We start from the raw sequence: 22,393 nt of genomic DNA on the forward strand, positions 1-22,393 counted from the left end.
CGTGAAGGAGGCGGAGGAGGGCGCGGGGCGGCCCGGGCGCGGTAGCCCCGTCCGCGCTCCCCCTGCCCAGCCCTGGCCATGAATATGTAACTCCCCTCTATTTCCCGAGCTCCATTGCGGAGCCGCCGCTCGCCATATTGTGCTGCGGGGGCTGCGGCGGCGCCGCCGGCCACGGACGGAGGCGGCACCGGCGGGCGGTGAGCGCGGGGCCGGGGCGGGCCGGGCGCCGGGGCTCTGTCCGTGCGGGGCCGGGCCGGGTGCGGAGCCGCGGGTGCCCGTGCGCGGTGTCCGAGCGGGGCTGACCCCGGGCGGGGAGGCGGCGGGGCGGCTGCCGGGCTATTCCGGCGGGGCGGGGGTCGGGGGTGCCCGGGAGGAGCCGTGACCAGCGGCCCCATGTAGCCTGGAGCTCCCGTTGCCTCTGGCCCGGCCATGCTGTAGGGCCGCGGGGCACCGAGCCGCCCCTCGGGCCGGCGTGGGGCTGCCGAGCCCGGAGCAGCCGGGGTGTACTGTACGTCTTTGCACACATTGCTGTCTCCCTGTGTAGGCACGTACGGATGTGTATGTAGGTGCCCGTGTGCCGCTGCAGGCAGAGGTGGCACACACGGCTCCATGGCAGCCGCAGTACCGCAGCACCGCCGCTCCATCCTCGGCCGGGGACGGCTCACGGACACGGCCCCGAGCGGCTCTCCCCGAGCTGCCTCTGCGGATCGCCCCTCTGCGCACCACAATCCTGCCTGTGATTTATAGCTCGGCCTTCCCGGTCTTTTGTCTGTCCCGGAGCCCGTGCCGAGCGGTGCCGGCGGGGCGTGATGCTCGCGGACTGGAGCTGGGAGCTGCTCCCGGGAAATGTCGCTTCCCACAGGGCAGCAGGTGCAGAAGAACGCTGTGCCGGGAGCAGAGGATGTGCCTCCTCCCTCCACACCGCTCCCGCTGCTTCCCGTACGAATTTAGCACTTGTTTCTTGCCAAGTTTTGCATTCTGCAGTAGCTCTTCTGGATCACTTGCCTTGCTTGCACCAACCCTATAGCACCGTGTGTATACGAAACAAGCACTGAGCAATATTCTTCTCGGGATTTTTGTAAGCTGTTTGTTTCTCAGACCATTTTCTATGGAAAATAATTGGATTGAATGCCTAATTCCACAGAGATCCAGAGGACAGCTAGTGGAGAAAGATGATTTCCAGTATGATAATTCATAATCCAGCCCTGTTTGGAACTGGTTGTAGCTCTGTGTAATAACTGTGCACCGCACATGGGTCTTTTAAGGATTAAAGGGAATTGCTTGCGTTTGAGAAAATGTGACTGGTGTGCAGGTGAAATTATTGCTTGGGGAGAATTCTTTCATCAAATGTCATTCATTCAGTGACAAAGACTCGATTTGTCATAGGAGTTCCCTGCAGAGGTGCTCTGATTTGTATTCATCTGTGTTTCCATTAAAAACTTGCGTAATGAGATAATTTGACTTCCTTATACATCATGTCAAGCTCAGAGCTGACATTCAGCTGTCAGCGAAGACAGAGACGCTGGCTGTGACAGCAGCAGATATGGATAAGCAGTATATTTTGCATTAAAAATATATTTGTTGGAAGGATTAACTTTATCAGTTGTCTGGAGATGGCAGGAATTTTCAATGGACAGCATGAGCTGCAGTGTCAGGTACAAGTTTGTGGCTGGGTGTGACTGTTATAGCGCCTTTCAGGAATGACAGACAAATCGAGAGCATCTTTAAACCTCACTGCCCCCACAAATTGTCACTCACAGTGTTTAATAACTGCACACTCACAGAGTTTGATAATGTTGTTGTCTGCATTCAAGTTTGTGACAATAGAAGGACACGGACTTTGTATTGGAGGTATTTTTTAGCTTCTTCTGTGGCTAAAACTGTTGACCTTTGGCTTCAAAGCTTTGAGGCGCCAGCCTTGCTGCAGCTGCCAAGAAAAGCACTTTCTGTCATATCATAGAGGTGAAATAATACACAGATGCCAGCAAAACAAATTGCATGGATTTCCCTTGATCAGTGATGTTTTGTGTTTTAGGTGTGATGGATAGTAATGGGTTGAGTGTAAAGACTTGGTTGAGCATCTTGGGCAATTGGAGCAGAATTCTGGCATTTTCAGTGCTCTGCTGTCATTGAACAGAAATACGGGCTACAGGAGAGCCATCAGTCTTATATGTGAAATAGATGTTGGGCTAAGTGGATTTCTTCATCTTTCTTTTAACTCCGTCCCTTGCTTGCAAAAAGAGGGTAATGGGGGGAGGGAAAGGAGCTTTAAAAATGAGACTTCAGTCTGCGACTGCTCAGTTGTATTTTTCTTAGAAGGAGATCTGGATCTCCTCTTAGTGAAGCACCAGCTCTAGGAACATGCATGAAAGAAGCATTGGAATGAAGGAATTCCTTCCACTTTTTTTCCCCTAAATACCTTTTACCTATTTTTTCTGAGTAGGTCAGCAGTTTAATAATGATGCAGACAGAGAAGAAGGAGATTGGTGAAGGGGTGCTGTTGAACCTCAGCTTGCTTCTATTTGGTTTTCTGTTGATAAATAACTGGCTGTCAAAGCTGACCTTAAATTCTTAGTTTTTGGAGGAATGAGCAGCATTTGATATTGTGGAGCTATTTAGACTTGCTGCGGTGGAGAAATATTTTAGGAATTACCCCTGTCTGCTCTCCCCCACTTGTGGATCCTGGAGCTCTCCTGCAGACAGCAGGGAGTTAGCAGTAGTATTCTGCTAACTAATTAAAACCTAATCATTCTTTACTCTTCACCTCTTGGGGATAACGTTGACCTGTTTTGTGTAATTATTGGGTTAAACTGTGTTAATTGTTGCTCTTGTAGTACTGTTTACAAAATGGACAGTCTTACTTGTGAAGGAGTTCTTGAAACACAAATTTTTCTTTGCTTTTGCCCAGCTTTGGGTGAGAGCTGCCTGCTTGCCAAATTCAGTTTTGCTTTTATATATTTATTGCAGCTATTAAGTCAATCAGACATAAAATGGCTTGAGTCTTTTTGTCTCTCGAGTGTTGTGGGGGAGTTTATTTTCTGTTTATTAATAACCAAGCTGTCTTTTTGTTCTCATCAAGAAAACTCTGTCACTGTTGGTTGTGGCTTCACTGCCAAGTGGGAGAGAAATCCTTGTGTCTACCATAGCTCTGGAAAAGCTGGGCACCCAGGCATATTTGCTGATCTGACATCTCAGAATTTCTCCTACAATATCAATGTGATAGAATGCTGCTGCTTATTGACATTTCTGTTACTAAATGGGATGGACAGTAGGCATGCTGTGTGCTGAAGAGCAGGGCAAGTGGCTTGCTTGATGTCATCCTGGTAGCCTGGGGAGAGCAGTGCACCTGAATTTCAGTGTATTTGGCTTCAACTTTTACAATGTTTCTTAAAATTTGCTTAGAGGCGTCTTTTAGCAGTGTACCAAAGCAGCAGCCCAAGAAGGCGATGAGCAGGTTTTTGTGGTTTTTTTGCTGGTGGGATGAAAAATAACAAACCCATGTTGGTTTCCCAGTGAAGATCTGTGCTGGTATGGCAGGCACTGAAGTTCAGGGTCTGGTGTGGCTATTTTAACATGGCTTTGGTTTTAGACTGGGTTAGAAGGAACTGGAATCCTGCATGTACCTCTGGCAGAACCAGTCACAGCATCTCTGACGATGCAAAGGATTCTGAGTTGTAGTGCACAGATGTTCATAGAATTTTTGTTAAAATGTACAGAGAATTTAAAGACCACGACAAAGGTAGTGCAATGATTAAACTTCACCTTAGTTGATTGGAGTGCTCAGGTCTTGCTTTTGACATCTGTTACTTCAAGGACACAGCAAGAGAGTGGTTACCCTCAAAAATGTGCCAGCAGAGCAGGGCAAGGAAAAATTAAAAACTAAATCTCATTAAAAATATCCTAAGGCAGCACATATTATGAATTGTTTGTACAATGTAGTTGCTGTGACAGTTTCAACTTTTCTGGAGTTTGAAGCTTTACTTTTATTTGCTCCCAAAATTTTTCATTCTTTTATCCCTCCTGTTCTGATCTGTTACAGTGCTGAAATGAATTTTAGAAAACAACTTTGGCTTTTCTTCTTCCCAGCTGGTTATTAATTCTGAAGTCCAGGGTTAACTTAAGAGATTAAGAACTTAATTTTTGAAACTCACCTGGGTAGGCATGCACATTACTGTAGAGTAGCAGCTTTATAGTATGATAAACTTGACATAAAATTTAACAAGTGGCAGATAAAATCACAGTTCTCCTCACCCCCCCAGAGTTCTATTTAATAATATTGCTTCAAGAGTTCTGCTTAATATTGTTGCTTCACAGGACTAAATTATAGCTGGGTAATGGCTGTTTTCCTTTTTATATGAATTCTTGGCAAAGGTCTTTGGCACATTTGAGGTCAAGTGTTTGCCTGATCTATTGACCCACGTCAGCAGTGAAAAGTTGCTGTTCCTGTAACAGTTTTGGGTTTTGTTTCTACTCCTGGCAGAAGACATTAATGTTGTAACATATTTTAATATTACTTTGGTTGAGGTATAGGTGGTGTGAAAGGCTAAGTCCCAGGATTTGAGCTTTAATGATTAAAATAATCTTACTGCGTGATGCATTAGAACAGTGGACAATGTTTGCTTTTGTGTGTGTACCAAATCCTGAGAAGTTTTCAAGTTAATCCTTCAAGATGAAAAAAATTAAGCTTTATAATTTAGGAATAGCCTGGATTTGATGTGTGATGTGTTTGTGCATGTGAATTCTGGACTCCTTATAGGCAACTGATGATATAGATTGTGCTCTGGAAATGTCATGGTATTTTTATGTATTCTGGTTTTTCTAGCTGAGGAGAGGTCTGGGAGGGTAGGATACAGAAGGAGCATGGGAATACTGGGAATGAGGAGCTGACACTGAGGACTGGAGGTTATTGACAAGAATGGGGTGATCTGGAAGGTGGTGTGGAAAGGCCACTGATGCATACAGAGTATTGTTAGAATAAACTGAAATTTGAGCCTCAGCTCCACAGGAGGGATGTACCTGCACTCAGGGTGCTTAAATGCTGCTATACTTTCCTGCTATAAATATACAGAGAAGCACCAACCTAAAATCACATCTTTGTGTCATGTCAGAAGTACATGGCTGTTCCCAGCACTGTCATAAAACAGCCTGGAGTGTGATCAACAGTTTAATTTGGTACTTCATTTTCCCCCATTGCCCTTGACATCTAAACCAGGAGGATTATTTCCCTTTGGACACTTCTGTCAGCACTGGATTTGTGGAGCCCTTCCAGAGGTGTCCAGATGCACAGCAGATGGTTTGTGTGAGGTCACACTCCAGTGTCTCCCAGCCAGGAGGAGCAGCTTGACAGCCAGATTGGAAATGCTGCCCAGGTCAATGGATTGGTCCATCTCAGGGCCAGGGAACTGTGAGTGGCTCTTAGCTGGAAGATTCCGTATCTCAAAGGCAAAACACTTCATTAGGAGAATAAATACAGCCAAGAAGCTATAAAAGACCATGTACTTCCAAGCCCATGGGTTTCAGAAATGCCAGTATTATTTTTTCCCTCAGTCAGATGTCATCTGTCCAGCAGCCTTCCAGACATTCCATAAACACAGCATTAGATGTTGTTACTTGCTTTTCAAGGGAGGATTTTTTTTTAATGTTAAAGAAAATGGTGTTAAGTTTATGGGAAAATGGGAGTTTGGGACTAGTTGTCAGGAAAATGACAACCTCTGCTGTGGTATGACTGAGAGGGACAGTCATGCTGGGGAAAGGTTTTTAGTGTTACCAACTTTTGGGGCTGTTAAACTATACCTGTGCTCAGATTTCTCTGCATTCCTGTTTTATTGCCTGCTTTGGGACATTTTTGAGTCTGTGGTCTTGAATTAATGATACATCTTTTCCTCCTGGCTGGGAGTGCTCTAGGGCAGCACTGAGGTTATCTCTTTGCCGTTATAGAGTGATGAACTTTAGATTTCTCAGTATTTTAAATGTAGAACTTGGCAGTCTTGAGTGTGGGGAACATTTGTGACTCATGTATTTACAGATAGTTTTTTATTGCATTAGTAACTTCTCCATTGTGCCAGTCACCCAGTGTTTGACATTCATTGAGAGTTTACCTATCCAAATAAAAAATTTGTGTCTTAATATTAATTTTCTGGTTTTATTGTAGTTAAATTGTTTTCTTGGCCATAGTGAGGCCATATTGATATAATTGATCAAAATATTTGAATGTTAATCTCTTAATTTCCTTCTGTAAATAAAGTAGGAAAATAGAATGGCAGGGAGCCAGGTGCAGACACTGATAAACTGGGATTGTCAGAGAGGTTATCATGTGTTTAATTTTCAGTGAGCATCACTTCAGTTGTCACTGGAGTTGGAATGACACAAAGTCATTGCTGGTGGTTTGGGGTTGTAATAATGCAGGTGCTTTTAAACACTGCTTACCAAAGCCAGCTCAGGGATCCCTGACATGATCATGCCCTGAGAAGGATCTGATCCCTGTCTTATTTCCCAGCCACACTGGTGCCCAGGAGTGGCTGGTGGGATGGTTTGTTTCTCTCATAGAGTATGGATCAACAAGATATTGATCCATGGTCTGTAAGAGACCAGGGCCATATGGTTTTAAAGCTGGCAGAGTTGGTTTAGCAGGGCTCTTGGGAAGGAATTGTTCCCTGTGAGGGTGGGCAGGCCCTGGCATAGGGTGCCCAGAGAAGCTGTGGCTGTCCCTGGAAGTGTCCAGGTTGGACAGGGCTTGGAGCAATCTGGGATAGTGGGAGGTGTCCCTGCCCATGGCAGGTGTGCAACTGGGTGGACTTTAAGGTTCTTTCCAAGCCAAACCATCCCATGATTCTATGAGGATTTGATTCTATGTCTCCTCTTCTTCGTTTTTTATCTAATTCAGCATTTCTGTCCCACACACACAGTCTGAGGGTGTGTTTGCTTGTAAGCTGTAGGGGTAGAAAGCAGAATGTAAACACTTGTTACCAGATTCGGTTTCTGAAGCATGTTAATTGGTGTATGAAGTTTCAGCTTCATAGTTTGTATTAATTTGCCATCTTAGCAGTCTTTTAATTTGTGGTGATTGTGCTTTGCACATGACAGACTTCTAGTTAATATGTACAAAATTTTTGCCATGCTGGCTCTGTGGAAGTGCTGCAGGCTACTCAATTTTAACCATAGCTGGTGTTTACAAAGGAGTTCACATTTACATCAGTTTTAACTGATAAAGTGTTTGGTAGTCATTTTGAAATTAGCCCACCAATGTGCTTTCAGGTGTTCCATGAATAGCTGGAACTGTTCACTTGATAACACTCATGTTTAATCTCTATCTAATCCTCACAAATTTACAGTTTGACAGCTAATCTGCACCATTTACAGCTCTATTCTAAGTGCTCTTTTTCTTAAATATGTGGCTGTATAATGAGTTTGTGAAGGAAACTCCCATTTTTAAGCAGACTTGCTGGATATTCTTTATAGCACACCAGGTGTCTGAGGGTCCAGTTCCCTCATTGCTATTTCTGCACAGTACAAACAAATGGTTTCTGCTTTGTATAAGTCTGGTGGTCACTGTTGTCTCCAGAAAGCATTCTGATGTTTCTTTTGTGGGTAAGGAGGATGCTCCTAGGATGGTATTTACCCACCTGGATTGTAAAAGGTGTGTGGACAGGAGAAGGTCATGTTCACCTTTTTTCACATCTTTGTTGTGGCAGTGGTTTATTGGCTGGTTGGTGTCACTTGCTGTTTGCTTCTCTTGTCTGTCACTGTCTGCACAGCAAAACTAAAGATAAAGATCTCTGATGGTGAGATAACCCCATAGGATAGTGAGATACCCCATAGGATAGTTTGGGTTGGAGGATACTTCCAGCTACTATCCAGTACAACCCCCTGGCAAAAGCAGGGCCAGTTGGTCAGACTGGTCACCACCACGTCCAGGTGACTGTGGCTGTGTCCCAGACTGGGCATCCCACAGCCCCTCTAAGTGACCTGTTATTGGTGACCCCTTGGCTGTGCCTTTCTGCTTTCAGGTAGAATTCGTTTCCCCTGTGGATTCTACTGCTCAGCACTTCTTAGCATTTTATTCTGTCTGTCTATATGCCTTTCGGCATGGGAAGTACTTCCTCATTTTGATTTTATTATGTTAAGTAGTTGTTGCTTTATATCTGGCTCATGGTGGGAGCCCATAGCAAAATTTTAAATGGGGTTTTGGTGCCTGTAACAGTTGATCTGATGGATAAGTCATGCCTTATCTCATGGACATCAAGCTTTGAACATCAGTCCCTGGGGCTGGATTTGTTGTCAGCATAGATCTCAGGTGTGATTGTGTCAAGAGGAGATAGATGACTCTGCACATGGCTCATGGAATATTGAATTCAGTTTGCAAATAGAAGTGAAAACCTTCTAGTAAGGGATGTTGTGACATTGAAGTTGATTTGATGGCTCAGTGAACTAAACCCAGTTCAGTAGGACCTTCCTCTCTTGAGTTTAGCCCCTTCAGAGATCAAGGTATATAACTAGAGTAAGTGCAATATAAACTCAGAGAGAGACAGTTCCAGGAGTGGTGGCGGTAAGGAGGGATGGGAGGCACAGCCAGATGTGGTGATGTCCTTGCCAGGATCACTCAGGAGCGATTTCCTGAGCAGGGAACAAAAGGAGCTCCAGGCAGAACCTGATTTGGCTGTTTCCTGGGGGATTTTTGATCCGGAGAGGAACATAACTTCAGAATGAATACTAAGCATATTAGATTATAATCCAGTACCAGTTGTCCTAGATTACAATTGGATGTAAAGATATGTGAACTGCCAGGGAACTGCAGGGAAGGTTAATTCCTTCAAATAGTGTCTTCCAGATTGTGTGGGGTTTTTTTTTCCAAATCAAACACTAAGCTAATAAGTAAAACCAGAAAAAGCCCTTAAATTTCAGAATGTTTTAACTGAATAATTTCAAATGAATGATTGAATTGAGTGCTCTGTGAAACGTGCAGTCTGTTCCCAATACTAGTCATAGTGTGAGAGAGAGTAAAACTTAAAGCTCTAAACCTGTTAAACTTCCAAGTAACTGCACTATGAATACCTGTTTTTAAAGGAATTAATCCTTAGGAAGAAAAACCCAAAATGGTTGAAGGTGCTGTTGAATTTGGCACACCAAATAGAGGTCTAACTCTCTTACTGTTTTAAGTCTAAATATTTACCTTTTACAGCTTGGAACAGAAATGAGTTATTTCTAAGATTTTAATACTCTCTAAAAATATGTGTAATATTTTTTTTAAAGAGCCTGATGCAATTTTTTTCCTCATGAGTGGTTTTTTTTCATGAAAGTATCACAGAAAGTTGAATGGGGGTGGTGTGGTTATGGTCACACCATAACCACATCTGGGTTTGTGGGTTCTCTCTCCAGCTGCATGGTACCATTCCAGCCTTTCTCTGATCTCAAGGTGTACTGACACAACCACACTGCAGATACTCTTTAGCCTTTGCCTGGGCTAAAACAGGCCCTGCAAAGCATTTTGGAGCATAGTGAGGGATCCTTGATGTCATCCCCTGCTCTCTGTGTAAAGCAGGACCACCATCAAAGTCAGTGCTGGGCTAGAGCTCAGGAAATATTACATATTCAGACCTGACATGTTTTCAGCAATGCTGTATTATATTTCAGCAATGTTATTCATTGGTGGATCTGAGGGTAGAAATCTGTGAAAGGTAAGCTGGGAAGAGCAGGAGCAGAGAAATGGTGGTGCTGAGCTCCTCCTCTGACTGCTCTGCTCTGAGTGCTGCCAGCTGGATTTTGTTTTTACTGGACAGTTTTGGAAGTGGGATAACCAAATGCCCACCCTACTTCAGTCATGACTATGTTGGAGAAAATAATTAACTATATTTCAATGTAAGAAGTTGTAAAGTGGACGTGATGTGTGACAAGTGTGGATATTAGTCTGGTGGAGTTTTTTGTCCAAACACGTTTGGAAGAAGGACGTCCCAGCATAAATTCCCCAGTCAGTGAGCAGGCAGGAGATCTAAGAGCCTTTCAGACAGGGTGTTCCTTAGTGTGATTTTTTCCTGTACCTGCTATTTCCCAGTGCTTCAGGAACAAGACTTACTTTCTTAAATTTTTAAATCCTAACTAGTTTTCTTCAAATTTGTTGAGGTGTGATACATTGGTTTATCAGTGAGCACTGGGTTTGATAGTGACAGATGTGTGTACCCTGTAATTATGGAGTTTGTGCTTTGGGGTTTTACTGTGCCTGAAGGCCGAGTCAGTCTGAAGGGTTGCAGAGGTTCATACAATATTGATTAAGGTGGTGTTCATAATGATTTGACAAGAATGGCCCTCTGGCCCCAGGATTAATCCCAACAACTACTGCTTGTTGGTGCTCTAAGAGGTTTGATCTGCCAGAGGGCAGGGTTAGATGGGTTATTGGGAAGAAATTTCTGCCTGTGAGGGTGGAGAGGCCCTGGCACAGGGTGCCCAGAGAAGCTGTGGCTGTCCCTGAACCCCTGGAAGTGTCCAAGGCCAGGTTGGATAGGGCTTGGAGCAACCTGGGATAAGGGATTGAAACTGGATTATCATTAAGATCCCTTCCAATCCAAATTGTTTTGTGATTCTATAAATGTGGTTTTGCCCCAGTTAACCTGTTGGTGTGTGACTGGTTGCTTTCCTCTTATATCCAGAGGGAACAGATGAGTCACAAAGGTAAAAAGATGATAAAAAGTCTAAGGTTGTGGTGTGTTAGAAGTTTTTTTAAGAAAGGCTCATAGGGTGTCTGACTTCACATTCCTGGTTCTCACATCTGTGACCATGAAGAAAAGATCCCACCTTCTTTATACAGGAGAAAAGATGTGAAATATTGAACAGGTGAAAAGTGGGTATTGCTGAGGTGAAATCTGTCTCATACTGTGAGCTGGGAAAATGAGTGTGAGAAACCTGTCATGTAAGACTTTTTTTAGAAACTATGCCAAAAGGGATGCAGAGGACGAGTGAACTATGCCAGTGATTTTAGGAATGTGAAATTTCACTGGACTAAATTTCCAGACTTAAGAACAAATGCGAGGTTCGACATTTTTTCTCTATCTTCTGTCCGTTTACCAGTAGCAGTTAATAAAAAGTCTGTTGTACCTTCAGTCTAGAAACTTCACACTTCATATTTTTCTCTCTGAACCCTGTGTCAAGAACAGGAAGATAATCTTCCTTCATCTCATGGGAAAACTTCGTACTTCTGTAGCTCTAGAAGGAATCAGCCAGTGTGACCTGAGCCATGCGTGATTTCCTGCTTCAAATCTGCTATCAGTGGTCTGTTCTAAAAGGAAACTGAAGTGTCAGCTAAATGTAGAGGTGTTTCCCACCTCACTTCCCCAAACAAATGGAGAGGGTCATTCATTGATGCAGCACCTGAAGATGGTTCACTGGTTATGGTTTTGTGACTGCTGGTTGGTACTTGGTGGCTCTTACATGGTCAGTGCAATTCTGGGTCAAAATGCCTCTCCTGACTGTGGAGATGGATTGTTTGATCCATTCAGCTGTGGATGTTTCTGGGTTAGATTTCAGCAGTGTGAGGAAACACAATCCAATCTGAGAGCCACCAGTGCCAGAGGGAAGTCAGGCCTCATGCACGTGCATTTTTCAGAAATGATATAGATATGGAAATTGTAGGAGATCAGGGGAAAAGCTAAGCAGGCTTACTTATTGATCATCAATAAGAGTAGAAACTGTGGAGCATAATTTGATTGTTTTTGTTGTTGATCCAGCATGCTTGAATTGACTATATTTCCACTGTTCCTCAGATTTCCCTTGCCAGAGGCAGAGGAGATGTTTGGTAGTGACAGAATGGGCTGTGTGGATCTCTGCAGCTTTCAGCTGGCTTTAAGGCCACTGGTTTTCCTCTTAAAATGTGAAAATACTATCACTGCAGCCCTTAGGGTGAGAGTGAGGCATGGGTGTCTCAGATGAGAAGGATTTCGAGTAAAGCTGCTCAGTTATTTGTCATGACAGCTGTACAGTGTCCTGTGCAGTGTAGCTTCAGGCTTGTAGGCATGACTGCAGGGTAAATTCCAGACTCACTGAGGCTGCAAAAGACTTCTAAGATCATCAAGTCCAAGCCTTGCCTGATCCCCACCGTGTCACCACCACCAGAGCACTGAGTGCCACATCCAGGCCTTCTTTGGGCACCTCCAGGGATGGGGACTCCAAACCTCTCTGGGCAGCCCCTTCCAAGGCCTGCCCACCCTTTCCAGGAAGAAATGTTGGTGTTGATGTGCTTGCTGTGTAGATGGATGGGTTTGGGGATGGCCTGGCCCCCAGAGCTGCTGTTCTGTGTTAGCAGGTGCCAGCACAGGAGTCCAGGTGAGGAATTACCTGCAGACACAGGGGCTGCTGGGATGAACTCTTCACTCAGGTGTGGAGAGGAGGCTCTTGGCTGGGACAGCTGGATCCTCTGGGACTCTGCTCCAGCAGGTTTTGGAAGGGTTGTGATTAGCAGCTTCATGAATTTCTTTCAGCAGCTGAAATGAAGGTTAATTGAATGTGCCAGCTTTAAAAGCACACAACAGTGGTATCCAGTGTAGACACAGAAAGATGTTTGACCTCTGCTAGAACAACACAAAAAAATCCTTATCCTGGAGCAGTTAGCTTCCTGTACACCTGGAATTGCCTTAAATATTAGTGGAAATTAGAACACAGAGAAACAGTGTTTCCTTTCTTTGCTGAGATGTATCACTTAAGAGCATCTTTAAATTCATACTACTGAATACCTAAAATAAAACACTCAAGAATCCTGACAGGACAGTCCAGGGCTTCAGTCTGCAGGTGGGGATGTGGTGGCTTCTCACTTCTGCTGGGCTGATGACGTCTGAGCTGGACATGGGACTTCTCTGATCCCCACAGAGGAACATGTCTCTTGTGACAAGTAAACTGTGGTTTTAGGGCACAATATTTACACAGTAAAATTGGAGTGGGAGATGGACTCGGGAATTGGAGTGACAGAAAAAGGGGGAAGGGCTTCAGACTGACAGAAGGTTCGTTTGCATTGGATATTGGAAGGAATCCTTCCCTGTGAGGGTGATGAGGCCCTGGCACAGGGTGCCCAGAGAAGCTGTGGCTGCCCCTGGATCCCTGGCAGTGTCCAAGGCCAGGCTGGATGGGGCTTGGAGCAACCTGAGATAGTGGAAGCTGTCCCTGCCCTTGGCAAGGGTGGAACTGAATGATATTAAAGCTCCCTTCAAACCCAAACTATTCTAGGATTCTGTGATTCTACTTAATAGATATTATAGTGTATGTGACTATTTTGTGTCAGGCTGTTTTTTCCCCTCCTTCTTCAAAAAGAAGAAAAATACCAAGTGAGAAAACTCTTTGATTTCTGTGCCTGGATGGAAGTAGATCTAATACTCTACACAGCTTATCTTGCTTTCCCCTTCACAATTAGTTAAAGCTTATATAGCAACCTTGTTCTCCAGAGAGTTTGGGCCTTTTCATGAAGAATTTAATGAGTTGGAAAATGGATTATAATGTATGTGGTAGATGCCAGTAGAAAATGCATTTGGCTGCTGAATGGAAGGGTCTGGAAACTCAGATTTAAAAAAGGAATAAAAGAAAGCACTTCTACTTCTTCCACCTAGAAAAAGGTCTGCAACTGCAATCTTGCCATTTATGTAGTTACAATTATTTTTTTAAACATGACACTCTCTGAGATAAGTTTTCCTGCTCAAGGCAGGCATTTTTTTAGTCATGGGAAGAAATGTTTCCTCTCCCCCAGCATAAAAGTATTTTCTGTTCAGAAACATAATTTTCTTCTGTCACTTTGACCAGACTTTTTCACATCTGCAATGACTCTGGTAATTTTGCCTCATCTCATACAAAAATGCTAAAATTTTGATGGAACAGCAGTACAGTTTCTCTGAGTTTTTAAAATTATTATTATTATTATTATTTAAATTATGCAGTGACTGGGTTTCTCTTGATCTTTCAGTATCCTTCAAACTCCTGATGGGAAAGCCCATGGGATGTGTTTTGAGGAAGAAGGAAAAGCCCTCATGGTGTGCTCCAGTGAGCACATTGACTGGTGTGCTGTGTCCTGTCTCTCTCTTTTTGCCCTTCCCGTCTGTTTAGGAGGCAGACCCTACCTGACCCGTGTGCATGTTTGGAAGTGGATGTTTTAGGAATATTTTCCGCATCAGGTGGCATTTGTGGCCCATATTCTCTGGCCTTCAGTTCTGTGTCACTTTTGTTTAACAACTGAATTGATTTTTGGCAAGTGTTCACGGCTGAGCAGCTCCCCCAGTTCTCCTGGAGGAGTACAAGCAGGAGATTGTCCATGTGTGACACAGCAGAGCCTGGAATGTGGGGGGACGGGTGTTCCCTGGAGCCTCTGCTTGCTGCGGTTTGGAAGAGGAGAGGATGCTGAGCCAGACACAGCTGAGTGCTCAGCCTGTGTCCCTTCTTTCCCCAGCCATGTCTCAGGCCGTGCAGACCAACGGGACGCAGCCTCTGAGCAAGACCTGGGAGCTGAGTCTGTATGAGCTGCAGAGAACACCCCAGGTAATCACAGAACCATGGGACTGCTGGGCTTGGGGGGGACCTCTGGAGATCACCCAGTCCAACCCCCTGCCCAGGCAGTCACCCAGAGCAGGTGACACAGGGACACATCCAGGGGGTTTGGGATGTCTCCAGAGAGGGAGACTCCACGCCCTCCCCAGGCAGCTGTTCCAGGGCTCTGCACCCTCCAAGGAGAGAAGTTCTTCCTCGTGTTGAGATGGAGCTTGTTGTATTTTAGTTTATGGCCATTGCTCCTTGTCCTGTCACTGGCACCACTGAACAGTCTGGCACTGTTCTGTGACACCGCTTGGAGATAGTTGCATATATTAATGAGATTCCCCTCTCAGTTCTCTCTTCTCCAGACTGACCAAGCCCAGCTCCTGCAGTCTCTTCTCATCAGAGAGATGTTCCAGACCCCTCATCAGCTTCAGGGCCTCCCCTGGACCTTCTCCAGCAGCTCCTTGTTTTTATTGTGTGCTGCAGGGCTGGCAGCACCGGGGTTTTGTGTGCTTGATGTGTTTGTGTCGTGCCTCTTTGCTGTGTTTCCTTGGGTGAAACATGCTGTCCCCACGAGGAAGGGACTCAATCCCAGGAAAGAACCTTTCCCTTCTTTGCTGCCAGGAAGCCATCACAGATGGCCTGGAGATCGTGGTGTCCCCCCGGAGCCTGCACAGTGAACTTATGTGTCCCATCTGCCTGGACATGCTCAAGAACACCATGACCACGAAGGAGTGTCTGCATCGCTTCTGCGCCGACTGCATCATCACTGCCCTCAGGAGCGGGTACGTGAGCACTGCTGGGGACACTGCCAGGGGACTGTGCCAGTGAGAGTGCCAGGGAGGGACACTGCTAGGGAGGGACACTGCCAGGGACAGTGCTGGGGGACACTGCCAGGGAGGGACACAGCCAGGGAACACTGCCAGGGACATGGCCAGGGGATGACAGGGACATTGCCAGAGGATGAAGGTGGATGCTGCCAGGGAGGGGTCACTGCCAGGATGAGGGGAGGGGACACTGACAGGGAAGAGGGATGGGATACTGCCAGAGGACAAGAAGGGGATGGTGCCAGGGACAGGGATGAACATTGTGGAGGTAAGAGGGCTTGGACAGTCCATTGCACTTGAGGTGGAAGTGTCCTTGGCAGGGGGTTGATGTGGGACAGTCGCTGTGCACTGGGAGTTTCTGAATGTGCAGCACACCTTTCAAATCATGTTTTTTCCATGTTCAGCCATCTCTGGAAGATGGATCATATTCCCTCCTCATGAAAAATCCATAATTCTATTTCTTGCAAGGAGTTGAAGTACCCTTTGTGTTCTTTTCTTCCCTTAGATCCAGTAACAGTAAAACAAAAATACTGACAAAAAAATTTGACAAAATAAAATAGTAACAGTAAAACAGAATACAGACAAAATACTGATAAAATAAAGTAATAGTGACATCACTGACAAAAATGGGTTTCATTTCCCTTATTCTTCCTTTTCCTAATGATACATTTCAAATTATGTGGCCTTCAGCCATTTCTAATGGTGTGTCCTGTGAGTGTAAGAAATCATGGAATCTCAGAATAGTTTTTCTTGGAAGGAACCTTAAAGCCCATCCAGTCCCACCTCTGCCATGGACAAGGACACCTTCCACTGTCCCAGCTTGCTCCAAGTTCTGTCCAGCCTGGCTTTGGTCACTTCCAGGGGTTCAGGGGCAGCCACAGCTTCTCTGGGCACCCTATGCCAGGGCCTCTCCACCCTCACACAGGGAAGAATTTCCTCCTAAGACTAGCCCCAGTATAATTTCCACTAAACGTTAATTTTTTATAGGTAAAAATCTCTCCAGAAAATGAAGAGAAGGCAACATGGGACTTTTGATCTCTTCAGTCTAAATAGTTTGCTCAAACATACTTTAAAATAAAAGAGCAGCAGGGAGAGATATGTTTTGGATCTTTGTTTAAGTATCTGCACCTACCTGATCTGTCAAGAGACAGAAGCCCCTTTCCAGATTTACTATAAATACTGAGTCTTAGCGAGCACTTTGATCAAGAATGGAAGCAACAGGGCAGAGTTTTGTTACTGCTGGAGAGTTAAATGTTGTTTGCTTCCTTCTTGTCCTTGTCCAGCAACAAAGAATGTCCCACGTGTCGCAAAAAGCTCGTTTCCAAGAGGTCCCTGCGGCCAGACCCCAATTTCGACGCTCTCATCAGTAAGATTTACCCGAGCCGGGATGAGTACGAAGCTCATCAGGAGAGGGTGCTGGCCAGGATCAGCAAGCACAACAACCAGCAAGCCCTGAGTCACAGCATCGAGGAGGGATTAAAGATTCAGGCTATGAACAGGTACATAATCACCTTGTTTGCCTTTAGGCTAAAAATACAATGCCTGTCCCTAATGCCCAGTGGAGCTTGAGAATCTTATCCTCTCCTCTGATACCTGCCAAAACAATTTTTAACCTTTGGCAAAAGAATTTTAAACCTTTTGTTTACTGTCAGAAATCTCTGTATCATTCACCTGCAATTGCTGTGGCAGCCTGATAGCTTTACCAAATTATGGCTGTCATGTCTTAGGTAAGAAACCATAACACCATGAATCCTGGACCAAAATGCTACCCTTACATGCCAGTAAATGCACAGAATACCAGGACTTGGGGTTTAGCTGTGACTTAATTCTGGAATATGTGGTTTTTACACCGTGGTGAAATTCCAGATATGCATTTAAACCTATGAGAGCCAGCTGGGAGAGAGGCCCCAGACTTTGCATGTTAAAGCATTGGTGTGATTTAATAATTCTAACCACATGTGGATCCATGTTGGGTTGGAAATAATGGTCTGCAATTGCATGAAAAACAACTGTATAAGTTAAAATAGTTTTAAAACATAGCTAAAAGGTGTTTGAGGGACAGGAAAAAATGAATAGTTCAGTCTATGAGTATATTTTTCTACAAAATAATTAATATTAGTAATTTTTAAATTTAAAACTCTGAAATATTCAGTGTTTGCGTGTGCACATGCCTCACTTGGGGAGGAGGTGTGTTGTGACCTGGGTGATTCTGGATGAGTCAGGGTGTATCTCTGCCTCTTTGTGGCCAGGTTGCAGCGGGGCAAGAAGCAGCAGATTGAGAATGGCAGCGGGGCCGAGGACAACGGGGACAGCTCCCACTGCAGCAATGCCTCCACACACAGCAACCAGGAGGCAGGGCCCAGCAACAAGAGGACCAAAACCTCGGATGACTCTGGGCTGGAGCTGGACAACAACAACACCACTGTGGCCATAGATCCTGTGATGGACGGGGCCAGTGAGATCGAGCTGGTGTTCAGGCCTCACCCCACCCTCATGGAGAACGATGACAGCGCACAGACAAGGTCAGTGCCCCTGGCCATCTGCAGGTGCTCTGCTGCTATTTCCCAGTGCTTTGGTATTCCATCACTTCTTGGGGCTTCTAAACATCAATTTACTTCAGTCATACCATGTCCTGTTTAACTGTATCACAGGATGGTTTGAGGTGGGAGGGACGTTAAAGCCCATCCGGTGCCACCCCCTGCCATGGGCAGGGACACCTTCTGCTAGCCCAGGTTACTCCAAGCCCCATCCAGCCTGGCCTTGGACACACCAGAGCAGCCACAGCTTCTCTGGGCACCCTGTGCCAAGGCCAGGTGCAAATAAGCACTCTTCCTTTCTTTCTGTTCCAATGAGGTAGATGGTATTGCTCAGCTGTTACAAAAAATACAGTCATAAGCTGTTTTAAGCCTTTGATCACAAATAAAGATGTTTTTAAGGTTTTCTAGCATTGCAGTTCACTAGTGGGATGATGGTGTTAAATCAGCCCCTTTCTACTTACTCTAAGATTCTTTGGGAATAAACAAACTTTGTATAAGTGTCAGCAGTTTTCAAGCAGCTTTGTGTCAGCAGGATTTGCAAGCTGGCAGCTTTTCCTGACGTTTTTTTGTTCATAATCCAGTCCAAGCACAGATTGCAAGTTCTGGCTCACAGCAGAGAGTAGTTTTATGGTGTTTCCTCAGGTTTTTTCTTGGCTTTCTCCGCTGATGAGACATCTCTCTGTGACGTGTGTAAATCTATGCTGTCTCTAAAGGCCTTTTCACAGCTGACATTTAGTATTTGAGGCGTTGCAGATGGCTTTTCCCATGCTGCTGCTCAGTGATTATTGATGATCTGTGTGGCTGCTGTCACAGGTACATCAAGACCTCGGGCAATGCCACGGTTGATCACCTGTCCAAGTACCTGGCAGTGAGGCTGGCCCTGGAGGAGCTGCGGAGCAAGGGCGAGTCCAACCAGATGAACCTGGACACGGCCAGCGAGAAGCAGTACACCATCTACATCGCCACCGCCGCCGGCCAGTTCACCGTAAGCACTGCCAGCCACAGCCCACAGCCCTGCCCACATCTGCTCAAAACACACCCAGCTGGGCTCCTCCTCACAGGGAAATTCATGGCACCAGCTTATTCAGCAGCACATCAGCTGCTTTTTGGCAAAAGCTTGGTTGGTAGAAAAGGAGGCATAGAAATTATTTGGAGAAAACACAGTGATGGCACCAACCATGAACTGGTTTATGCCATCCTTTTCCAGTTAAAATTGAAGAGGGAAAAATATTACTTCACTTGAGAATCTTTGTGGTTTTTAGCTTGTAACTTGTGCCACATTACTGGTGACTCCTTCAAGTCAACACATTTAAGTATTGATTTAAGTAGCCTGTTGTACAGCACCACATCAGATTGCCTCATTTGTTCCTGTTTTGCTGTTCTCTTCTAGGTGCTAAATGGGTCCTTTTCTCTGGAGCTGGTCAGTGAGAAGTACTGGAAAGTGAACAAACCCATGGAACTGTACTATGCCCCCACCAAGGAGCACAAATAAGGGCTAGGAAACTGGGATGGAACTAACTCTTTTTATAGCTACAACTTCTTTAATATTAAAATAAGGCACCACCAGTATCTTCATGGACAACACACATGGTGCCTTCAGGCACTCTCAGTAAACTCAGTAATATGACTAGACAGTATTCTGGGCTATATTTAATTTAGTCTTTGGGTTGGGTTTTTTAGTTTTTCCCTAGGAGACTAAATGACCTTCTCCAATGCATTCCAGTGTTTGAGATGCTTTTTTGTTCCTAATGCATGATATCTGATCCAGTGTTCCAGTTTGGAATGGCTTCATTTTGTCCAGGTAAATCTGGATTTCTGCTCCATCGGACACAGTAGCCTCTGTGAAGTGTGGAGTGTTGGGTGGCCAAGGAAGTCTAATAGTAGCATATGCCAAGGAATGTGTTAAATGTTGGAATTGGGTGACTGTTATCCATCTGAAGAATTGATTGGTGGAGAATGGATTTGGGATAGTCTTGCAGCAAGAGGTAATCTGATTCCCTAGGAAAGGTTCATTAAGACATTTTCTTGTGAATGAAGGTGAGTTTTGCATCTTGTGAGAGGTATTGCTGCCCATGGCCGGGGCTTGGACTGAGATGACATTTAAGGTTCCTTCTAAGTCTAGCCATCCTGGGATTCTGGGATTCCAAAGAGAGCTGCAGTGAGAAAACTGACACTTTAAAACCTTGCTGTTTACTGGGCTTAATTTGATACTTCAGTGCAAGGTCGTTCATCAGATTGGTTTTGTTTTGTTTTTAATGGTTATTTCTATCAAAAAATACCCAAACACCCCAAACCCATAATTCTTCACCATTCAGGACATGCCAGTCTTGATTCCTGCCTGGCCCCTCCTGCAATGTTGCTCTGTCCTCTCAGCTGAACTGAAGGAAATCTGGGTGTTTCATAGCCCTGCTCTGGTCTCTGGAGTAGGATCTCTGTTGTGAATGTGCTGTAAAGAACTGTCCAGAAAACTTTTGTTAAAGCAAATTCCCCAAATTCCAGCACATGGCCATCAAAATGCTTTGCTTTGGGGAATTGTGCCACCTCAGCAGGGACCTTTTCCCAGTGTCAGCGTGAGTAGGGAAGACTGACTGTAAGCTGCTTCAAGATTCTACTTTTGTTCCTTTGCCATAGCTTTAACAAACATGGCTTAGCACTTTGGAATACAACTTCAGTACTTGACAAAGTTTACCATTTAGTGTCTTACATTTAGGCCTAAGTTTCCCAACATGGCAGTGGGCTGTGCTGCAAGGCCTGGTAGCTGCTGGTCATTTGCATGTACAGCCCCTGTACCCTGGCTCTGGACCTTGCTGTGGCTCTGAAGGGGCAGCTTCACCTGTCCCATGTCCTGTCTGAAGAGAAGCTGTCACCACAGGGTTCCCTTTGCTCTGAGACTTGCTGATGAACCCTCCCCTGTGGCTCGAAGCAGAGTTGATGGTAGGTGGGAAGCACCAGGCTTTACTCCACAGGCTGTGTGGTTTACACTCCTCCTGTGTCCTGCCTGGACTCCCACTGGCTTTGGCATGTGATACAAAAGTATTCTGCTGCTCGGGGATTCTCCTGGGAAGGATTTGCCCTTCCCTGGCTCTGGGCTTTCCTAGCACTTGTAAATAGTGTCCCTTCTGGCTGCTGTTCAGATCAGCTTTATCCCACTGTGGAAACTGCACAGGCTTCTTTGAGTAACTTAATTATTTCTTCTGACTGGAAAGCTTTTGGGCTTTTGTGACATGAAATGGAAGTGTTCAGGCCCCAGAGCACAAAGGGGCAGCTATTAGGGACCCGTTTTTGCTGACTTTGTGAAGCGTTGCTGTATAGACTGTAGTGCATGTCCACGGAATATAATGGGGGGTGGGGGAGTGGCTGTGCTAAATGCTTTAAAGTTACTGGGGAAACTTCTAGATTAGTGCCAGCATCCCTCCTGGGGAGAGCTGAGGGGAGGGATAGTCCCTTAAGCAAGAGAGGTGTTGTGAAGCTGAGCAGTCTGTCTAGGAGCTGTCACTTTTGTCTCCAGTTCTATTGAAAAAGCGTGGGAGAATGTGAAGCTTTTATTTTCATGTTGTAGTGAATTTCCTGAATATTTATGTTCTTTAAATATTATATATATATAATGTAGCTGTTTGATTAAACCATTGATTGCACTGTGACTCTTTAGTGCTATAAACTATTTTATTTTCAAAATGCCATTACTCTTCCCCCTTTTAAAGCCATGTTCTTTTGTAAGTACATAATGTGTGTTACGGGTAAGCCTAATATCCAACTAAAGTATCTCCTATCCAACTGAAGTCCCACCGAAATGCTCAAATTGACAATAAAAGCAAAAATGTTATCAACAACCTGTTGGGAATTGCAGTGCTGCTTCCTCTTGTGTTTGTGCTGCCTGGGGCTGTGCAGGTGCAGCTCAGCTCCACCAGTGGTGGCTGTTGCAGTCCCCTGAGAGCAGCTCAGCTCCTGAGCCCTGAGTGAGAAATAGGGGCACACAGAATGGATCAGCTCTTCCATTGACCTGTCACAGGTGCTGCAGTTCCAACCAGATCCTGCAGCCTGAGGAAGAAGGATGAAGGATTTTTCACTCGAGTTAAACCCAGCAACTTTGGGTGCATTTAACTATTAGGCAGCTTCAGTTCAATAGCAGCAGAGAGCAACTGTAATGAATCCCTTCAGTTGAAGTGCATTATTTAGAGAGATCAAATTTTGTTCCTTTCCTTGTTTTCTCTCTACATTTACCACAACTTTTAACTAGAGGATGCACCTTGAGTTGAGGCAATGCTTGTGTATGCCTAGAGCAGGGTTTCCTAAGATGAACACGAGCACTCTGACTGAGGCGATCCTGCTGCTCTCTGGGCCACCTTTGGTTACCCACATTGCCTCTGAAGACCTTAAACTCCCAGAAAGTTTCCTTTAATCACAGCTTAACAGGAAACACCCCAGGGATAGGAGGGTATGTCCCTCAGGTACTGAGCAGCAGAGGTGACACTGTACTGCCCATACTGGTAACTGGATCATACTACACCATATTTTTTTAATGTCCTCTGGTCTTTA

The 22,393-nt window shown here is 45.2% G+C and overlaps 1 protein-coding gene across 1 annotated transcript; it reads left to right on the forward strand.

Annotated features, from left to right (window-relative positions):
- Window positions 1-21,687, forward strand: RNF2 (ring finger protein 2). Its single transcript, XM_033067215.1, has 7 exons — window positions 1-197; window positions 14,411-14,499; window positions 15,118-15,278; window positions 16,604-16,819; window positions 17,570-17,842; window positions 18,671-18,842; window positions 19,248-21,687. The coding sequence occupies exons 2-7, from the start codon at window positions 14,413-14,415 to the stop codon at window positions 19,347-19,349; spliced, it is 1,011 nt and encodes a 336-aa protein (XP_032923106.1). The 5' UTR covers window positions 1-197; window positions 14,411-14,412; the 3' UTR covers window positions 19,350-21,687.
- The last annotated feature ends 706 nt before the right edge of the window (window positions 21,688-22,393 follow it).

This window comes from Catharus ustulatus, chromosome 9, assembly GCF_009819885.2.
Source record: "Catharus ustulatus isolate bCatUst1 chromosome 9, bCatUst1.pri.v2, whole genome shotgun sequence".
In the NCBI taxonomy this organism is placed as follows: domain Eukaryota; kingdom Metazoa; phylum Chordata; class Aves; order Passeriformes; family Turdidae; genus Catharus; species Catharus ustulatus.